The sequence below is a fragment of the Merops nubicus genome, unplaced genomic scaffold (genome assembly GCF_000691845.1).
Source record: "Merops nubicus isolate BGI_N331 unplaced genomic scaffold, ASM69184v1 scaffold5967, whole genome shotgun sequence".
NCBI classification, from domain to species: Eukaryota; Metazoa; Chordata; class Aves; order Coraciiformes; family Meropidae; genus Merops; species Merops nubicus.
This window is the reverse complement of record NW_008619467.1, coordinates 32,343-48,280: the sequence shown is the minus strand read 5'-3', so window position 1 is coordinate 48,280 and position 15,938 is coordinate 32,343. Positions and strand designations below refer to the sequence as shown.

At 35.2% G+C, this 15,938-nt stretch overlaps 1 protein-coding gene across 1 annotated transcript in view; it reads left to right on the top strand.

The window, feature by feature from the left end:
• The window catches only part of SHPRH (SNF2 histone linker PHD RING helicase, E3 ubiquitin protein ligase), a 47,517-nt gene extending 32,225 nt beyond the window's left edge, over positions 1 to 15,292 (top strand). The window contains exons 18-29 of the mRNA XM_008943788.1: positions 241 to 414; positions 743 to 805; positions 1,971 to 2,196; positions 3,115 to 3,258; positions 4,559 to 4,660; positions 5,323 to 5,394; positions 6,202 to 6,390; positions 10,575 to 10,667; positions 11,202 to 11,288; positions 11,732 to 11,910; positions 13,973 to 14,053; positions 15,080 to 15,292. Coding sequence (XP_008942036.1) covers positions 241 to 414; positions 743 to 805; positions 1,971 to 2,196; positions 3,115 to 3,258; positions 4,559 to 4,660; positions 5,323 to 5,394; positions 6,202 to 6,390; positions 10,575 to 10,667; positions 11,202 to 11,288; positions 11,732 to 11,910; positions 13,973 to 14,053; positions 15,080 to 15,176 — 1,507 coding nt within the window. The 3' untranslated portion in view covers positions 15,177 to 15,292. The remainder of the gene's footprint in view (positions 1 to 240; positions 415 to 742; positions 806 to 1,970; positions 2,197 to 3,114; positions 3,259 to 4,558; positions 4,661 to 5,322; positions 5,395 to 6,201; positions 6,391 to 10,574; positions 10,668 to 11,201; positions 11,289 to 11,731; positions 11,911 to 13,972; positions 14,054 to 15,079) is intronic.
• Positions 15,293 to 15,938: the final 646 nt, after the last annotated feature.

The window sequence follows — 15,938 nt, the reverse complement described above, 5'->3', positions numbered from 1 at the left end:
AAAGAGTCTTCTCTAAAAATACCAGGCATCATCTCAGGGGATACAATGAAATGATTTCTAACAGCAAGGCATGTAGTAGTAGTAAAATTTGTTTGTGATAGGCGCTGCGTATCAACAGATAGGAACTTCATGCATTGTCCTAGATTGCTGTTTAGCTATTTGTCTTCTACTTCAAGATACTGAATTAATTTTGGATTCAGAGACTCAGAGTGTAATTAGTTCACTTTTTCTTTAAATCAGATTCCGTGACTGCAGAGGCCTTCAATACCTGCTCACCACCCAGCTTGATGAATTGAAGAAGTTCCAGAAAATTGTAAGAGAAGCAGTGAAAAAATTAGAAGGCCCTCCCTCTAAGCAGGTTATTGAGGCTGCCACTATCTGCCACTTGCGACCTGTTCGACTTCCACTTAACAAGTACGTCTTGAAAATAGAAAATATACTTTAGAAGTGCATCATTAAACCTTTCCTTCATATGAAAGAAGAGATTAGTCTTTTTTCTATTCTTGGGGTTTGTATGCATACAGATATCACAGATCCATTTGTTAGAGTCATGACCTTGCTTTTATTTTATTTTTATAAAATCTTTTCCTGTCAGTTAATTATATTGAGTGTACACAAGACCATTAAACTCTTCTTTTTTAAAGACTGTGTGGTTTTAAATGCTGGAGTAGGGAATTACAGGAATTACTTTGGGTTGTGATGAAATTTTCAGTGCTTTTGTTTTCAATCTTCTGTATTGCAGCTGTGTCTTTTGTAAGGCTGATGAGTTGTTCACAGAATACGAGTCGAAGCTCTTTTCTCAGACGTAAGTTCATAGTTTTATAAACTTCTCACTATAAAAAAAAAAAGTGAAAGTTCAATTGTTTTGTCTTCTACTTTTAAGTTTTGTGCAATAACTTTATGAACAAAGAACAGCAACTTCTTGCTCGTGCCCTTAATAACAGGGCATCATTTTATTCATCAGGTTACATTTTCTGTGTAAATTTCATTTGAAAAAGTTGTGTAGAAGGACAAATATATGCTGCTTTTCCCAAGATGCTATAGTATGACTTTACATTTGAAATGAAGTATTGAAATGTTCAGAAAGTGTGTGTATAAATACAGGTATGCTAACTAATGAGTATTCCTGTTTGTGCAAATATTTATTTGCAGTCTAGTTGCAAGTGATATAACCACAATTTTTCATAGATTTTTTTTAATTCTGTATGATTCATAAAGCAACAAAATTTGACTAAAACTACAATGAGAGGATATTTCAGACATGAATGCAGCTGTGAGAAGGGTTGCACCAGCCCATGGTGTGACACAAGTCTATGTAGTGCATAGTACTGAGAGGCACAGGTTAAAACCCTTCGCATGCTTTCTCTGACTTTTTTCTCGTATCTCGTATTTGACATCACCATGTCAAAATGTGATCCAAAAATCTTGAGGACACTGAGGAAAACAGTTTGAAAAGTCTTCACCAGTGGGAGCTTTGTTACCTAATGATTGATGGGATCGTTAGGAAACATTACTGTGTTTCTGAATAAGCATTATTTCTCAAGGAGGAAACTGGGAAGCTGTAAGGTTCTTAAATAGTGCAATGCACAGCAAATTTGCATCCTACTTTAAGGGCAACTCTTGCTGATTTAAGAAGTCAGAATTGCTTTTTTTTTTTTTTTTTTTTGGTTAATGTGACATTAATCATTAATAACTGCTCAAAGATAATGAAGATGTGTAGGCCTTTACAAAAGCTAGTAATGACTTGATGACTTTGAGCTAACAAAATGGCCTGTACAGTGATTTTATTGCTGGTAATGAGGTCACTGTGTTCAAAGCAAGCTTGTGGGATATCAATCAATAAATATATTTCTTTGGTTTGCTTTATCCTTTAATCAAATATTAGAAGGCTGAAATACATGTTGAATAAGGAGAAATGAACGTGGAAGTACAAAATCAGTGATCAGCATCATGTTGGCTTTGTTTTTAAGTGTTAAAGGCCAAATGGCAATATTTGAGGAGATGATAGAAGATGAAGAAGGGCTTGTTGATGACCGTTTGCCCACCACAAGTCGAGGACTGTGGGCAACCAGTGAAACTGAACGTGCCTTGAAAGGTCTTCTCTCCTTTGCCAAAGCTCACCGAATGGATGTTAAGCTAACAGAAGAAGGCAGTGCATTTCTGGAACTCTTTGAAGCATGGAAGAAGGAATATAAGGTACAATAAATGAGATGGTGATGGAAACAATTGCATAGTCCATTTAATGTGATATAAACAAATTTAGACTGAATATGAACAAATCTAAATTGTATTTCTGATTAGAGTTTACCACACAAAGCTTCTTCACAGTGCTTATTACAGGATTTGATTTAAATTTTTTTATGTATGATTTAGGAGTTTCTAAAAGCTATAATGGCTACTAAGCCAATTAGTAAGCAGTATAATTGCAGCTATTAAGACAGTATACAGATTTAAATGTTTTCATCTGGCTTAAATCAGAATGTAGCAAGACTCAACAAATTGAAGGTTGGTGCATTATGTAATTCAGTTTACCTTCAGTCTTGTGCTAGCTACAGATGTCCTTTCATTATTGCCTTTTTTTCCTGGATCTTACTATACAATGTAACCTGAAATAATTAGTCTCCTATTGTTTGGATCAGGAGAAGTAGGGGGGGTGTACACTTTTTTTGTACACTTTTTTTTACATCAGAGTAAATTTCTGTTCCTTGAAGGGTTTTTCTTTAAAAAGCAGTCTTAGTACTATAATATGTAGCTGCTTAAAATTGCTTAATCATTTTTCCTTAGTTTATACAGCATTTGCTTAGTCTTGCAAGTAGTCTTGTTTCTGAACTTTTAGTTGCATTAGTTATTTTAATAGTAATAGTTGTAGAAGAAATGAGAGACAGCTATTTATAGTTGTTCATAAAGAGAGGCTGGAAAAGCAAGCAGGCAAGGCCATCTCTGTACTGTTTGTTTTCCTTTGTAATTAGTTGTTGTGGCTGAATTACTGTAAAGAAATACTCTCCCTTATTCCAAAAAGTTTTTCACATTATCCCTTATATGGCAGGCTCATAGAAAGGGAACTCAACTTATTTCTGCTGCTGATTTTTTTTTTTTTGGGGGCTTTTCTTACAGTTACTTCATGAATACTGGATGGTACTTAGGGATCACGTGTCTGCTATTGATGAACTGGCAATGGCTACAGAGCGGCTGAGAGTGCGTCATCCTGATGAGCCAAAACCAAATCCACCAGTTCTCTACATCATAGAACCACATGAGGTAAAGTACTTGGCAGGAAAGAAATGTGGGTTTTTTTCTGAAAAAAAAAAAAAAAAACCACTACCTCTTACACAAATAACATCTGTATCTAGTTCTAAGGTCTCGAATATGCCTCTGTTTCCCTTTCAGAAAGCCTTGGTGGAGTATAGAGTTCCTATCTATTTCTGCTTTGAGTGTATGCACCTATTTGAGCTTGTAACTCTTATTTTGATATATTTTTGTAAGCCTCCTGACTCTGTGTGGCATGTTTCCAACAGACTGCTGTTCTTCCAGCAGCAGGTGAATGACTCTGGGACCTTTCTCTACAATTGTCCTGTTTTTCAAGCTGGTGGAAAATTAAGTTGACCTGATTTCTCACACACATGGGTGCTTTCCAGAAGGACCATAAAAACAGCAGTGGAAACCTAAAAGACAGATCTGTTTTTCAGTATTGTGAAATTTCTGAGCCACCCCTGAGACTCTTTCTGTTCATGAATATAGAGAAAATGCTGGATATATTTAACATCTTAGATTTGGGGTTTTTTTTCTTACTAATAGAAGTATGTTTTCAATAGAAACACTTTGTGCTTTTTTTTTCAGCAAGATTAAGTGTTAGATAAAAAGTGCTTATTTTCTTTCTGTAGTAAATAGATATTTCATCTTTGTATGAAAGCAGTGTTTTAAATGGAGCTCTTTGCTTAACAAATATTTAACAAAGTCTTAAGACTTATGTATGTATTTACAACTACAAAAGAAATGCCCATTAGTCTGGCCTATGTCCTTTAGGTGCTTGCCTCTTCTGCAGTATTAACTATACCACTGCCACTTGTAATTAATTTAAAAAGGAGTCAGTTTGATGTTTCTGTCTTTGTACAGGTTAAATGAAAAGTGCAAGCTTCTAAGAAGTATAAAATAATTTTCTTACACAAGGTTTTTGGAACCAGCAGTGAAGTCTAAGACTGTAAGAAGATAGATGATAAATTGAATTTAGTGTATTAAAAGTTTATTTTAAATTTAATTATTTCAAAATTGGTTTTGTCTCTGGAAAGAACCAATAATGCAAATACAAACTTGCCCTTTATATTTTTATAATTCCTGGGTCTCAGCCTGTTCACAGTACTGTGTCTATACTGGGTACAAGAGAGCAACAGACAATCAGTTTTGTTTGGGGAGAAGCATAACTTAAACTTACAGCATGAGCTGTTCTTCTGTTTGTCCTCAGTAAATTGTTCAGTTGAATTTTGCCAAAAAAGTGCATTTAAGACTTACCGTGAAACTTAACATTTTTTTCTTTTTTAAATGTTTAATACTGCTGCCATAGGTAGAGCAAAATCGAGTGAAACTGTTAAATGACAAGGCAGTTGCCAAATCACAGCTTCAGAAGAAATTAGGACAACTTCTGTATCTCACAAATCTGGAGAAAGTAAGCTTTACAGTTCCTTGGTCTTTACCGAAGTGGTGTATTCTACTTAGACTATGGAAGAAACCTGCCATTATTTTTATTTAAAACTTCCATATTAATGAAAATGTATTTTCTATAAACATTCATTACATGTTGAAATTCAGTGTGTTTTTATTTGTATTACTTTGTAGACATAAAGTTATTTATTACATTATATATTTTAGCTATTAGCTTTATTACACAGTTTATAAAACTATGAACTAGTTTTAGGTGGTTAAAACTTGCATCAAAACTAACTGGATCCTGTGTAGTAGAAGACTTGTAAAATTATGTACCTCTCCACATACAGGTCCTGTTTTACAAACAAGCTGGTAGAAAACATGAGGCTCTTATTTGAAGCTTGTATCTTACCAGTATTTTTCAAAGCTGTAGTATAGATGCAGGTGCTATCTGAAGGACTGTAATATGAACAGTGCTCCTTTTACTTAAGTTACATATTTTTTTTAACTTCTCAAGATAGACTCATTTATTCATGAATGATCTTTTTCAATTTGCTCACACAGATTTATTTTTTTTTTAAGGACTTCATAATTCATTTTTTTTCTAGAAGCTTGTTTTTAATATAGAATAAGGTTATATTTGTTGAAACACAAAGGTGTTGTTTTTTTTTTTCTACTTTGTAGTCTCAGGATAAAACTACTGGGGGAGTTAACCCAGAGCCATGTCCAATCTGTGCACGTCAACTGGGAAAACAGGTAAGATATTTAGGCAGCAGATTTTGTTCCTAGGACAACTTTATCTAGATCTGAGTCAGTTGTGTCAAACTTTCAACTTCTGATTTTAAATGCACGTTGTATTGAAGCATGGGAAATAAGCCCTTTCCTGTAATGTACCAATGAGTTTCTCCCCTTTATCTTGCTTAGATGCAAGCACCTCTGTTGCCTTTAGCCATTGACATCAGTGCTTAAATGTTTCAGAAAAAGTGTTCCAAAAATGCCTTGATGTTTGTTTTATAAGTGAAGCTTTGCTTTCATACTGTTGTCAGAAAAATTACTTTGCCATTTATAAGGTAATAGAATGAAGAAATAAATAAGCTTCTGTAGTATACTGTTCTATTTTACTGTAACTGCTCTTATTGATAGTATTCTTTTCTTCTAGACTTTAAAGAACAGGATATTAGCTACTTAAACAGTAGTAAAAACGTATAGAAAAAAGACTGGTAACCTGGATTTCTTTCCCCACCAGTTTTTTTTGCTGAACTGCATGAGTTGAAATTTCAGTGAGGTCTTATCAAAACTGATCTATATCATGAAGTACAAACCCATAGTTTACACTTTATTTCCCATACATTAGGTAAAACCATGAAAAGGACTCATGTACAGTCAAGCAAAACTTTGAAATCCAGGCTTTCTAGCAGCTGGAGTACTAAAAATTCTTCACTCTCTATCTGTTTTATGAAAATACAATAATATTTCTGTGAAAATACAATTTATTACATTTTTCTTTTGGATTGATCCAAAACTGACCCTGTGTTGTGTTGGGTTTTTCACTTCCCTGGATAGTGGGCAGTGCTGACGTGTGGCCATTGTTTCTGTAACGAGTGTGTCGCTATCATCATTGAGCAGTACAGCGTGGGCACCCGGCGCAGCTCCATTAAATGTGCCATCTGCAGGCAGACAACATCTCACAAAGAAATATCGTACGTTGTCACTACAGAAACTGCAAGTCAGGAGGATGATATTCCTGTAAAGGTACAGGGTTTTTTTTTTAATGAGATTTGGGCCCCAAACTTTCAGCAGCGCACATTTGTTGTATTTTGTTTCTTACTGCATTTAGGCAGACAAATGTATGGTGTAGTTTGATAAGTAGCTTCACTTTTAAAATTTGTTTTGTTTATAACATGAATAGTTATTCTTTTGAATTGGACATGAGGTATATAGACCTTTCATATAGTCTAATCTCTGATTCTGCACCCTTGTATCCTCCCAAGAAAGGATACATGTTTTCCTGTTAAGTAAGAGGTTGTTCAGTTGGGTATTGTTGGTTGGTTGGTTTAAGGGTTTGTGGTTTCTTTAACTTTTCCATAACTTTAAAGAGCTTTGGAAACAAAACATGAAAGGAGATGGTGTGAAAGAGAATCCTTTTAATGCTTGCTCTTTAAATGTGCCTGAGGAAAGGCTTTGTGGATGGGTTACAAAATTACACATCTGTTAAAGTAATGCTATCTGGATGGTGGAGACAAAGCTTTTGCTGAGCATTAGTTACAATTAATTCTTTTAAAGCATTTGACATTGGGTAGAATTCAATGCTGTTTGTGTATAGGCAATTAGTTTTTGTTGTTGTTATTGTGTTTTTGGCTTTTTTATTGCTAAGGAGAGATGAAGCATGGTTTTGCTATGTTTGCTTGAAATACATAGTTTGAGAAAGCTGCCTGTTGTACAAGGCTCTTAGAATAATGTAAATATTTTTAATTGATAAATCTTCATTGTTAGCCAGAGAGTGTAAATCCTGATTCTGAATTTAAGATTAGTCATCTGGAATGTTTCTTGAGCTACCCGAGGAGTAGTTGTTTTGCATTTGGCATATCTATGTAATATTTTCTACTATACAAACCATAATTTGGAGGGGAAAAAACCCCTACATTTTTAATAGGGATTAATGAACATTAAAAACCTGAAGGCAGATTATATGTATGCTTCCTCCATCTAACTTGTCCGCTAGCTTATTAGTGGACAAGTTCTAATAAGGGTATTCAGTAACTTGACACAAAGTGTATTCAGTAATAAATCACAGTTAGAAAAAAACTAAACCTGTAAAATATTGTTTATCAAAACCGATGCTTTTCATTGGGATTTGTAGACCATGAATTTGTTCTCTGGAGAAAGGTTTCTCTGGTGTGATGTTGGGGACATTCCTCGTTTTTCTTACAAGTGTATCGTCAATAACATGGTCACGAGGCTGCTTGCTTCAAGTTCTTTTCTAGTTGTGTGGTGTAAGCTTTTTCTCCATATTCTAGATGAGCGTTGACTCTGTGCACTATACTTTGCAAGTATTCTTTCTGGGTTTGTTTTTTCTTTTTGTTTTAAAAATGGGTATACTAGGGCTGCTGGCCTGTACTGAAGGCAGTGCTACCACATTCACACAAGTGATGTCATCCTTCCCTGGACAACTGCAGTTCCTTTTTATGAATAGATGGCTCCTCACTGAGATTTGAAGTAGTTGACAGCATATGACACCAGGGGGAGTAAATAGGCTGTATTTTTGAAGTGCTGGTTACTAGGACCTCACTTCATATGTGTTTTTTTAACAGATTATTTCTTAAAAGTTTGGAAATACCACCATATTTCTAAAAAGAAAATTTCAGGTATATTTCATAAATAGTATTAAATAGAATAACTACATTTTGTAAATAAAACACAGAAGGAACATGTCATCTGCTGCCTTGTGTAAAGGGTTATACTGTTTTCTTCAACTGTTTCTGCATCAGAAACTTCAAGCAAAGCAAACGAATTCTGTGTGAATTCAGATGTCATCTTGAGCAAGGCCCATTCTTATTTAATGAAAAACATGAACAACTAACTTACTATGGTTTCTATAGAATACTGAGGTTAAAATCAGTATCCTGTAGTGTATATATATGAAAACTGATTTATTCAGTGTTTATATTTTCATCTGAACTTTCTCAGTCCCTCTGTTCTCTTTCAGTGTTCTGTACCTTGGTGATTTTGGGTGTTTTGGATGTTGGTTTAGGGTTTTTTTTCTGTTTTGTCATATGAATCTTGCTCTATTGTACCAGCACTAAACTTCTTAAGCTAATGCCTTAGATGCAAAAGGACTCCTGTAAATGGGAGCATTTTATACTGACAGAGAGGTTACTGGCATCCTTGCATGGATTGGTTCTGTGAAAGCTCCCTTTGTCTAGTCAGTATTACAATGGGTATTGCCAGCTTGTCATCTGGGACAGAGATTGTTTGTTAGAATGTAGTTTTGATTCTGTGTGCTCTTCCATAATTAATTAGAACTAGCTAATCTGTTTATAAATGCTCATCTGGATATTCAACAAAATTACAAACTCAAGGTTTATGTGTAGTGAGTGGGGTAACAGGTTTTTTAAAGACAGACTGAAAATCAAGAACCAAGTAGCAAGGGTATTTGTTTCATCTCTCCATAAATACTGAGAGCATAATTGAAATTATTTTTGTGTGCTGTGAACCAAAGCTTTAGTCAGCTTATTAGGTCAATGACAAGTCTATTGTAGTCTGTCTAATATAATGCAAGCAGAGTGTTGAAGAACTTTGCAGACTTAGTTATCTTGTTTACAAGACAGAGCAAAAAGCCTTGTAAACACTTTGGTTGTTGTGCTGGTTTTTGTTTTGCCACAGTTCCTCTGACTGAATTTGTACAAAGTCACATTTGTAACACCTGAGTCACAGGAAGTCTCAAGGGTGGAAAAATCCACAACAGTGACTAAAGCTACTGTCTTTTCTAGCAGGGAAAAATAGGACCTATGGTAAGGTCCAGGAGAAGTCTCTGAAGGAGACAGAGCAGATTAGTCAGGATTGTCATCACTGAATCAGAGATTAATGGTATCTGAAAAGCACATAAAAGACCCTGGAATATATAGGAAATACCAAAAGATAGTCTCAGATCTCCTAAGTGTAGATGGTTATGATTGACAGGCAGCTGTCACAGGGCTGCAAATGTGTCATTCATTCTTGCAGATCTTAACACCTACTGACATAAGCACTTTTAATTGTCTGTCTGACTTTTGGAAGCAGTGTTAATAATGTCTACAGGTGCAACAGAGATGACATGGAAAAAAATGGTTTATTTCTGTGTCTGTGACCCAGAGTTGGAAAGACCCTGGGAAATAAAATGGTACTTCTCATTGCAGCCTTTAGTAAAACAATCTGCAGAAAGTCTTCCATGTGTGTTTCTGGAGCATTCTTGTAGCTGCATAGCATATGATGATCAAGCAGCCCAGCACTGGCTCCCAGCTTGTGCTTTGACTGCTGACATCCTTCCCCACCAATCCTGCAAACAGCATAACTTCAGTAAACTTGATCTGTCATTGTAGCAAGCCAACACAGTTAATTCAATGTTCAGAGGACAGGTGCAGACAGAAATAAAAAAATGTTTGTCCAGCTGAATCTAACACAGCTTGAAATTACTATGCATGTTAGAATGAGTAAGGAATTAAATAAGGGCTCCTTAAAAAAAAAGATTTTAGTTAAAATTCCCATAATACAAAGTACATACAGATGGAGATAGAGGGAGATACTAAAGAACTGTTTCTTGGAGTCCTCTTCCTCAGGTACGGGGAAAGGGAGGAGGATGGAAACGGGAAGTGGACAAGAATTAGACTGTATTGGATACATTAAGCACATGTTTTCATTGCAGCACACAATCCTTGAAGAATTAATTTAATTTACTGATTTTTTTTACTCTTTTAAATGTAATTAACAAGTTTCATAGTACTGAGCTTAAGTTTGATTTTGCCAGAGAAGCAAAAGCAGCAGAAATCATGTTCATTTTCTTTTCATTGCTGATTTTCAAGAGGTGTGAATGGGGGAAATTTAAATGTGCATTTGCGCAGTTGTTAAAGACTCTACCCACTAAGTTAAACCTCAGGAGGCCTAACTGGCTTGTTTGGTTCAACTGCAGTGCTTGGGCTGTCCATTCTGCCTTCTGCAGAACTTGATGGGTGTGTGTGTGGCACGGCGTTCTTCCACGTGCTGCAACACACCAGTGCATTGTAAGGGAGGTACAAGAGCAATTCAGTGCTTCTTAACCTGCCCTTTCTCCTGGCTGCTTATTTATAGTTTTATGTAAGATATGTAAGCTTCCAGATGTAACATTATTTAATAAAGCAATGAATGTGGAAGGATTTGTTTAATATCCTCCTCTACTAATGCTCTTCTTTGACTTTTCAAAGGGAAGTCACTCCACCAAAGTGGAAGCTGTGGTCCGAACACTGAAGAGAATTCAATTTAAAGATCCAGGGGCTAAATCCTTAGTTTTCTCAACGGTATTAATCACCACTTTCTGTCTTGTCTTTGTGTTTGGAGTTTAAAGTAGTCATAATATTTCAGGATTAGTTTAGCCACCAAAATGTTGAATTACTCTGTATAGCCACTCAATTGTTTTGAGAATTTAAAGGGCAGTTCATGTAACTGGCACACGAACAATGATGTCAACATATGTAAAAGCTTGTTTCTTTAAAGGGCAAACACTTAGATTTATATGGGAGTATTAGAAATTCTAGATATTATTGAGTGTAATGTCCAGATATTTTTGACACACTGTAAATCTAGTTTTGTGATGACTACCAATTTCTTTTATTCAAGCTAATCTTTTTAGTTACATTCCTTATTTTTATGAAAGATTTGATTCCTAATGCACAAATCTTTTTTTGTTTATCCCTTTTTTTTTTTTATTGCAAATGCTACTAATTTGAAAGGCCTTTTCATCACCTTTCTTAGGGAAGTTAATGTGTAGATTTTAGTTGTCATTGGTGTTTGTAACAATGTAGAGTTACTTGTGTTGTGTTTTGTTTTTACAGTGGCAAGATGTATTGGACATTATTTCAAAAGCTTTGTATGACAACAACATGATTTTTTCTCAGATCAATGGAATTAGTAAATTTCAGGTACATAAAGGACATTTTTCTTTAAATTATTTTCAGTGAGGAAAATTGCAGTTCATAGAAGTTCCTTTGATCCTTTTACCTCATTGCTTCATTTGAGACGCAAAGTGCACCATATTTGTTTGGCAGAGACTTTGTTCTCTAACTCATTAATTCTAAAAATTGTAATAATAAACCACAATTTAAAGCTTTTGGAGGTAAACAGTACATTCACTTCTGAGAGAAGCATTAACATAAATGTTAAGGATGAGACACACTGATCAGTGTTACAAGAAGTTCTTGCCTTCCTGATACCTGTCGAATACCTGGTCTGGGATGATGGGTCAAGCTGCAGGATTTGTCACTCTGGGGCCTGTAGTAGCTGCTATAGTTACTTAAAAATATAGAGATGTCCCCCATACTCTTTGAGGACCTTTTTTCATGCTGCTCTGGTGTTTTTCTTTTAGGAAAATCTCTCTGCTTTTAAATATGATCCAAACATTAATATTTTGCTGCTGCCTCTTCACACTGGTTCCAACGGACTAAACATCATCGAAGCAACTCATGTTCTGCTTGTGGAACCCATTCTGAATCCTGCACATGAGCTACAGGCTATTGGCAGAGTACATCGTATTGGCCAAACAAAGTAAGAGTTCAAATTGTGTTGAGTGGTTTAGGTATGGTCCAGAATAGAACTGCATACTATAATCAGAGTAAATGTAGTTCACTGGACTTCTTAGTTTTGGACACGAGGGTATTCATAGGAATCCTGTTTTTAAAGATGATATAAGGGACAGAAAGATCAAAATTTGTTTTTTAAAAGTTTGCTGAAAATAATGTGCATTTTGACAAGTTCTTTTGTGCTACGAGGGCAAGATGCAGAAGCAAATTGCGTTTAGGAAGAATAAGGCTCTTGAGTCCAAAATCCTGAAAAGCTTTGTTCAGCTGCTGCCCTATTTTACATGTGCCATCAATATCTTAGTTTTTAACTCTGAAGTTCTGCTTGTAAGCACATCCAGAAATATCTTAGCTTTGTAGGTCTGAGCAACACGCTATTTATGTCATATGTGACCAAGTTTAGGCACAGCCCTTCCTGGTTTCCTTGAGTGGCTCCTTCTGTCTGGTCGTTCCCAGCTCCAGGCTGGGAGCTGCATAAGTTGGGGGGAGTGAGTGGGTGGGGAGGTATTGGTGTTTTTTGTTTGCTTTCCAAAAAAAAATAATTATAGCACACACTGTTTAGAACTGATTAGTATTTAAATAACAGTTCCCCCCCCAAGCGATGTTTTTGAAGATATTAGTGAGTTTGCTTATCTTTTGTTTCAGTGTTGTAGATTTTACGTGGGCAGTATTGCATAATTAGCAAAGGTTTTGGAAAGGTTCTGCTGAACAGATAAGATGTATAAGATTTTCTTTAGGTTTCATGTGACTTGAAAAAATAACTTAAAAGCCCTGTACATGATGAAGAAAAATCACTGGAATCAATTCTGGAATAATAATATTCTAGAGTAATAGTGGGGTTTTTATTCTGGAAATGGAGGCAAAGCAAGAGGGCATGAATAAGCATGTATGTGAAAGAATGTTTACGAACAGGTGGATATTTGGGGGTGTTGGTTACTGTCTTGAATTAACTGAGGGCATAGGAAACATTTATTGCAACAGCATGCATTATAATTTTGTGGTGCTGACACAAAAGGTCTGGCAGAAAGCTTGCAGTAAAACTAGCAAGAATATGTGCTGTACTTGAGAATAAGACTTCAGGAAGGCTTATTTGAAAAAGGGCTGTGTTCAAGTACAGTGAGCATAAGGGAACACTGTTTAGTTTCACTAGTGCAGTTCAGTTGAGTTTTTACTTCTTTTTCCGGGTAGACCTTTGCCTGCGAATCACAAAGTATTCCCTCAGGATTCCTCTGCGTAATAATACTTGCTGAAGTTTCAACTTAAGATCTGAAAACCAAGCAAGGACTTGCAAAGGATCTTATGTTGAAAAATGTTTATGCTGGGGAGCCTGCAGTGATTTTTTCATTATTATCTTTAGGAGTGACAATTTTCCCTTTCACTTTCTTGTTCCTGACATTTCTTTTTTCTATTACCGCTTTCTTTTTGAAATTTTATTTTGTAAATGGAGTTCTCATTTTATGTTTATTGACATTTTGGGCTTTGTTTTACCAGTGTTTACAACTTAGTTTACTGACTACAGTTACTGACTTTAAAAAAAAAAAAAAAAAATACAGTACTTTGCCAAGTTCAAGAGCAATACTGTTAAAATGTGGGAGTGAGCTTTTATTATGTATCACAGTGAGCTCTGTCTCTTGGCCTGACTTGTGACAATGGAGTATAAACATTGTATATAACCAGTGGGCCAAAGTAATTTCTTTAAATGACAGGCTAGGTTCTTGAGGACTGTTTGTTTATAGTAGGGACACAGAAAGCAGAACTTGGCCCAGCAATCTGTTTTAGGATTTTAGTTAATACAACTTACATTTGTTTAGTGATCCAGCCAAGTGGAAGTGCTGTGAGAGGCACTGACTAAATGTCAATGGAAGTTGTTAATCACCTTGTAATATTTCTTTCTTAAAATACTGAGGCACTTTTTCAACACACTTACAAAAAATAGTAGAGACAAAAATGTGGTCTTGAGTAACAGCATGACAGTAAAAGCATAACTTGTGCTCACTTCTGGTCTTGTTTTCTTTTTTAAACACATGCAGATCTACCATTGTTCATAGGTTCCTGATAAAAGCAACAATTGAGGAGAGAATGCAGACTATGCTGAAAACTGTAGACAGAAGGTATGTGTTGTACTGTTTTAAAACATCATTACTGACTGAAAATGAAAAGGTGGTGAAAATAGTGCTATACTTTTATTACAGTTAGGTACACATATTGTGTATAAACTTCAACTGTTCTCCTTCAAATTGTTTTGATTGAGAAGAAAAATTTTAAGCCTTAAAAAAAATTGATCTTTTAACTTGGTTCCAGTGGTTTGAAGCTTAAGATATTTTAATTTTCTGGGGAATATTTTGGTTATATCTTGTATATTTTATTACTTATAAGCCCAATTAATAAATTATGTTATGGTTTATCTTTTCAGTTTACCTATTTCCATTAGTATAAAAGTATTAGTATAAAAGCATTGCAATTAAGGGAGTAATACTGAGCCTGTCACTGGAGTAACAGCCTATGTTATAAGCTCTAATATAGAAAATTAATTCTTTCTTTCATTATTTTTAAATTCTACAAGCCTAGTCTGTCAGTGCTGGTTTTGCAGTTGGTATAAGTTTTGTCCATATGCTAAGATAAGTCAGCCTGGTGTGCAGATGCAGAAAGCAGTTTTCACTGTGCTTATCTTTTCAAAATCTATAAGCAATGACAGACTGGGAGTGGAACAAAAGTGATACTATACTTATATTTTTTTAATGCAGAAAATACAAAAGGTTTGTACCTTTCTATATTGTATACACATAAGAAATCTAGCAGGCGGCCTTAGTTTAAGAAAATCAGTTATTTTCCAGTTTCTTTGGCCATTATCAATTATGAGACCAAAAATTATATGCATATCTTTGGCTGTATTTATGAAAGATTTCAGCTTTAGCTGTGAAAAAAATATTTAATCAATTTCCATATCTCTAAAGTAGCACAATTTTTACATAGATAAATATGCAGTGGTTGAATGAGGGCTGATGTTTTGAAAGTAATATCAAAATTTACGGTTGGAAGTTACTGGACTCTACACCATGTGGCCTGTCTTCCGCGCATACAGCTGGTTACTTAAATTGATTCCTTCTCTGATGTCTCCATCCAACTTCTTCCCACAGCCACACGAGCTCTTCCATGAAACAGTCAGAAGCCTCAGTTCTGACCGTGGCAGATTTGGCTGACCTTTTTACAGAGGAAACTGAAGAACTTGAGTAAATACATTGGTTTGACCTAATAAAGTCAGGAAGTATCTGACCTAATGAGCACTGGTATATAATCCACTTAATCTGTCATTCCTGTAAACATCATCTAACATTTGTACATAACAGAGCTGTTGGAAATGGAAAAGGCATAACTGTTACTGATTTATTCTGTGGTGAAGTTCCTAGCAGCACACACTTCTAATAGCACTGGAGAAAACTTGCACTTTGCACATTGTACACAACCATGAATTTTATTCCCAAAGAGCATTTGAGCTGGATGCTAAAACTGAGATTTTGGACCCTTGGTTGAGAGCATTTTTACCATCAGGTTTGATTGGCTAGTAGCTCAGTCTGAGAGCAAAACTATGTGGGTGGTTGGGTGGGAAAGGGAAGCAGAAAAACACTAATTACTAATCTAATTTTTTTTACTGTACAAAGAACTGTTAGAAAGAATGACTTTAAATTAATATTCTTCTAGAAAGGGCTTGATAGCATTTAATGCAGAGTTACTGAACGTGAAGTTTTATTGTAACACTTTAAATGATTCATCTTTACTAAGAATTTGGATATTTGTATTAGGCTTTTAGATACTCATAAAGACTTGGAACAGTTTAAAATTTCGTTGTTTATCCTTACTCACTGCAAAATGATGATAATTAAATTATACTTTTTGTATGTGTGTTGGTCTGGTAATCAGTTAAATACTTGAACTTACTGTACATGTTTTCACTTTTCTTGGAGCCGTGACTAATTCAGTGCTTTGTTAAAAATGTAA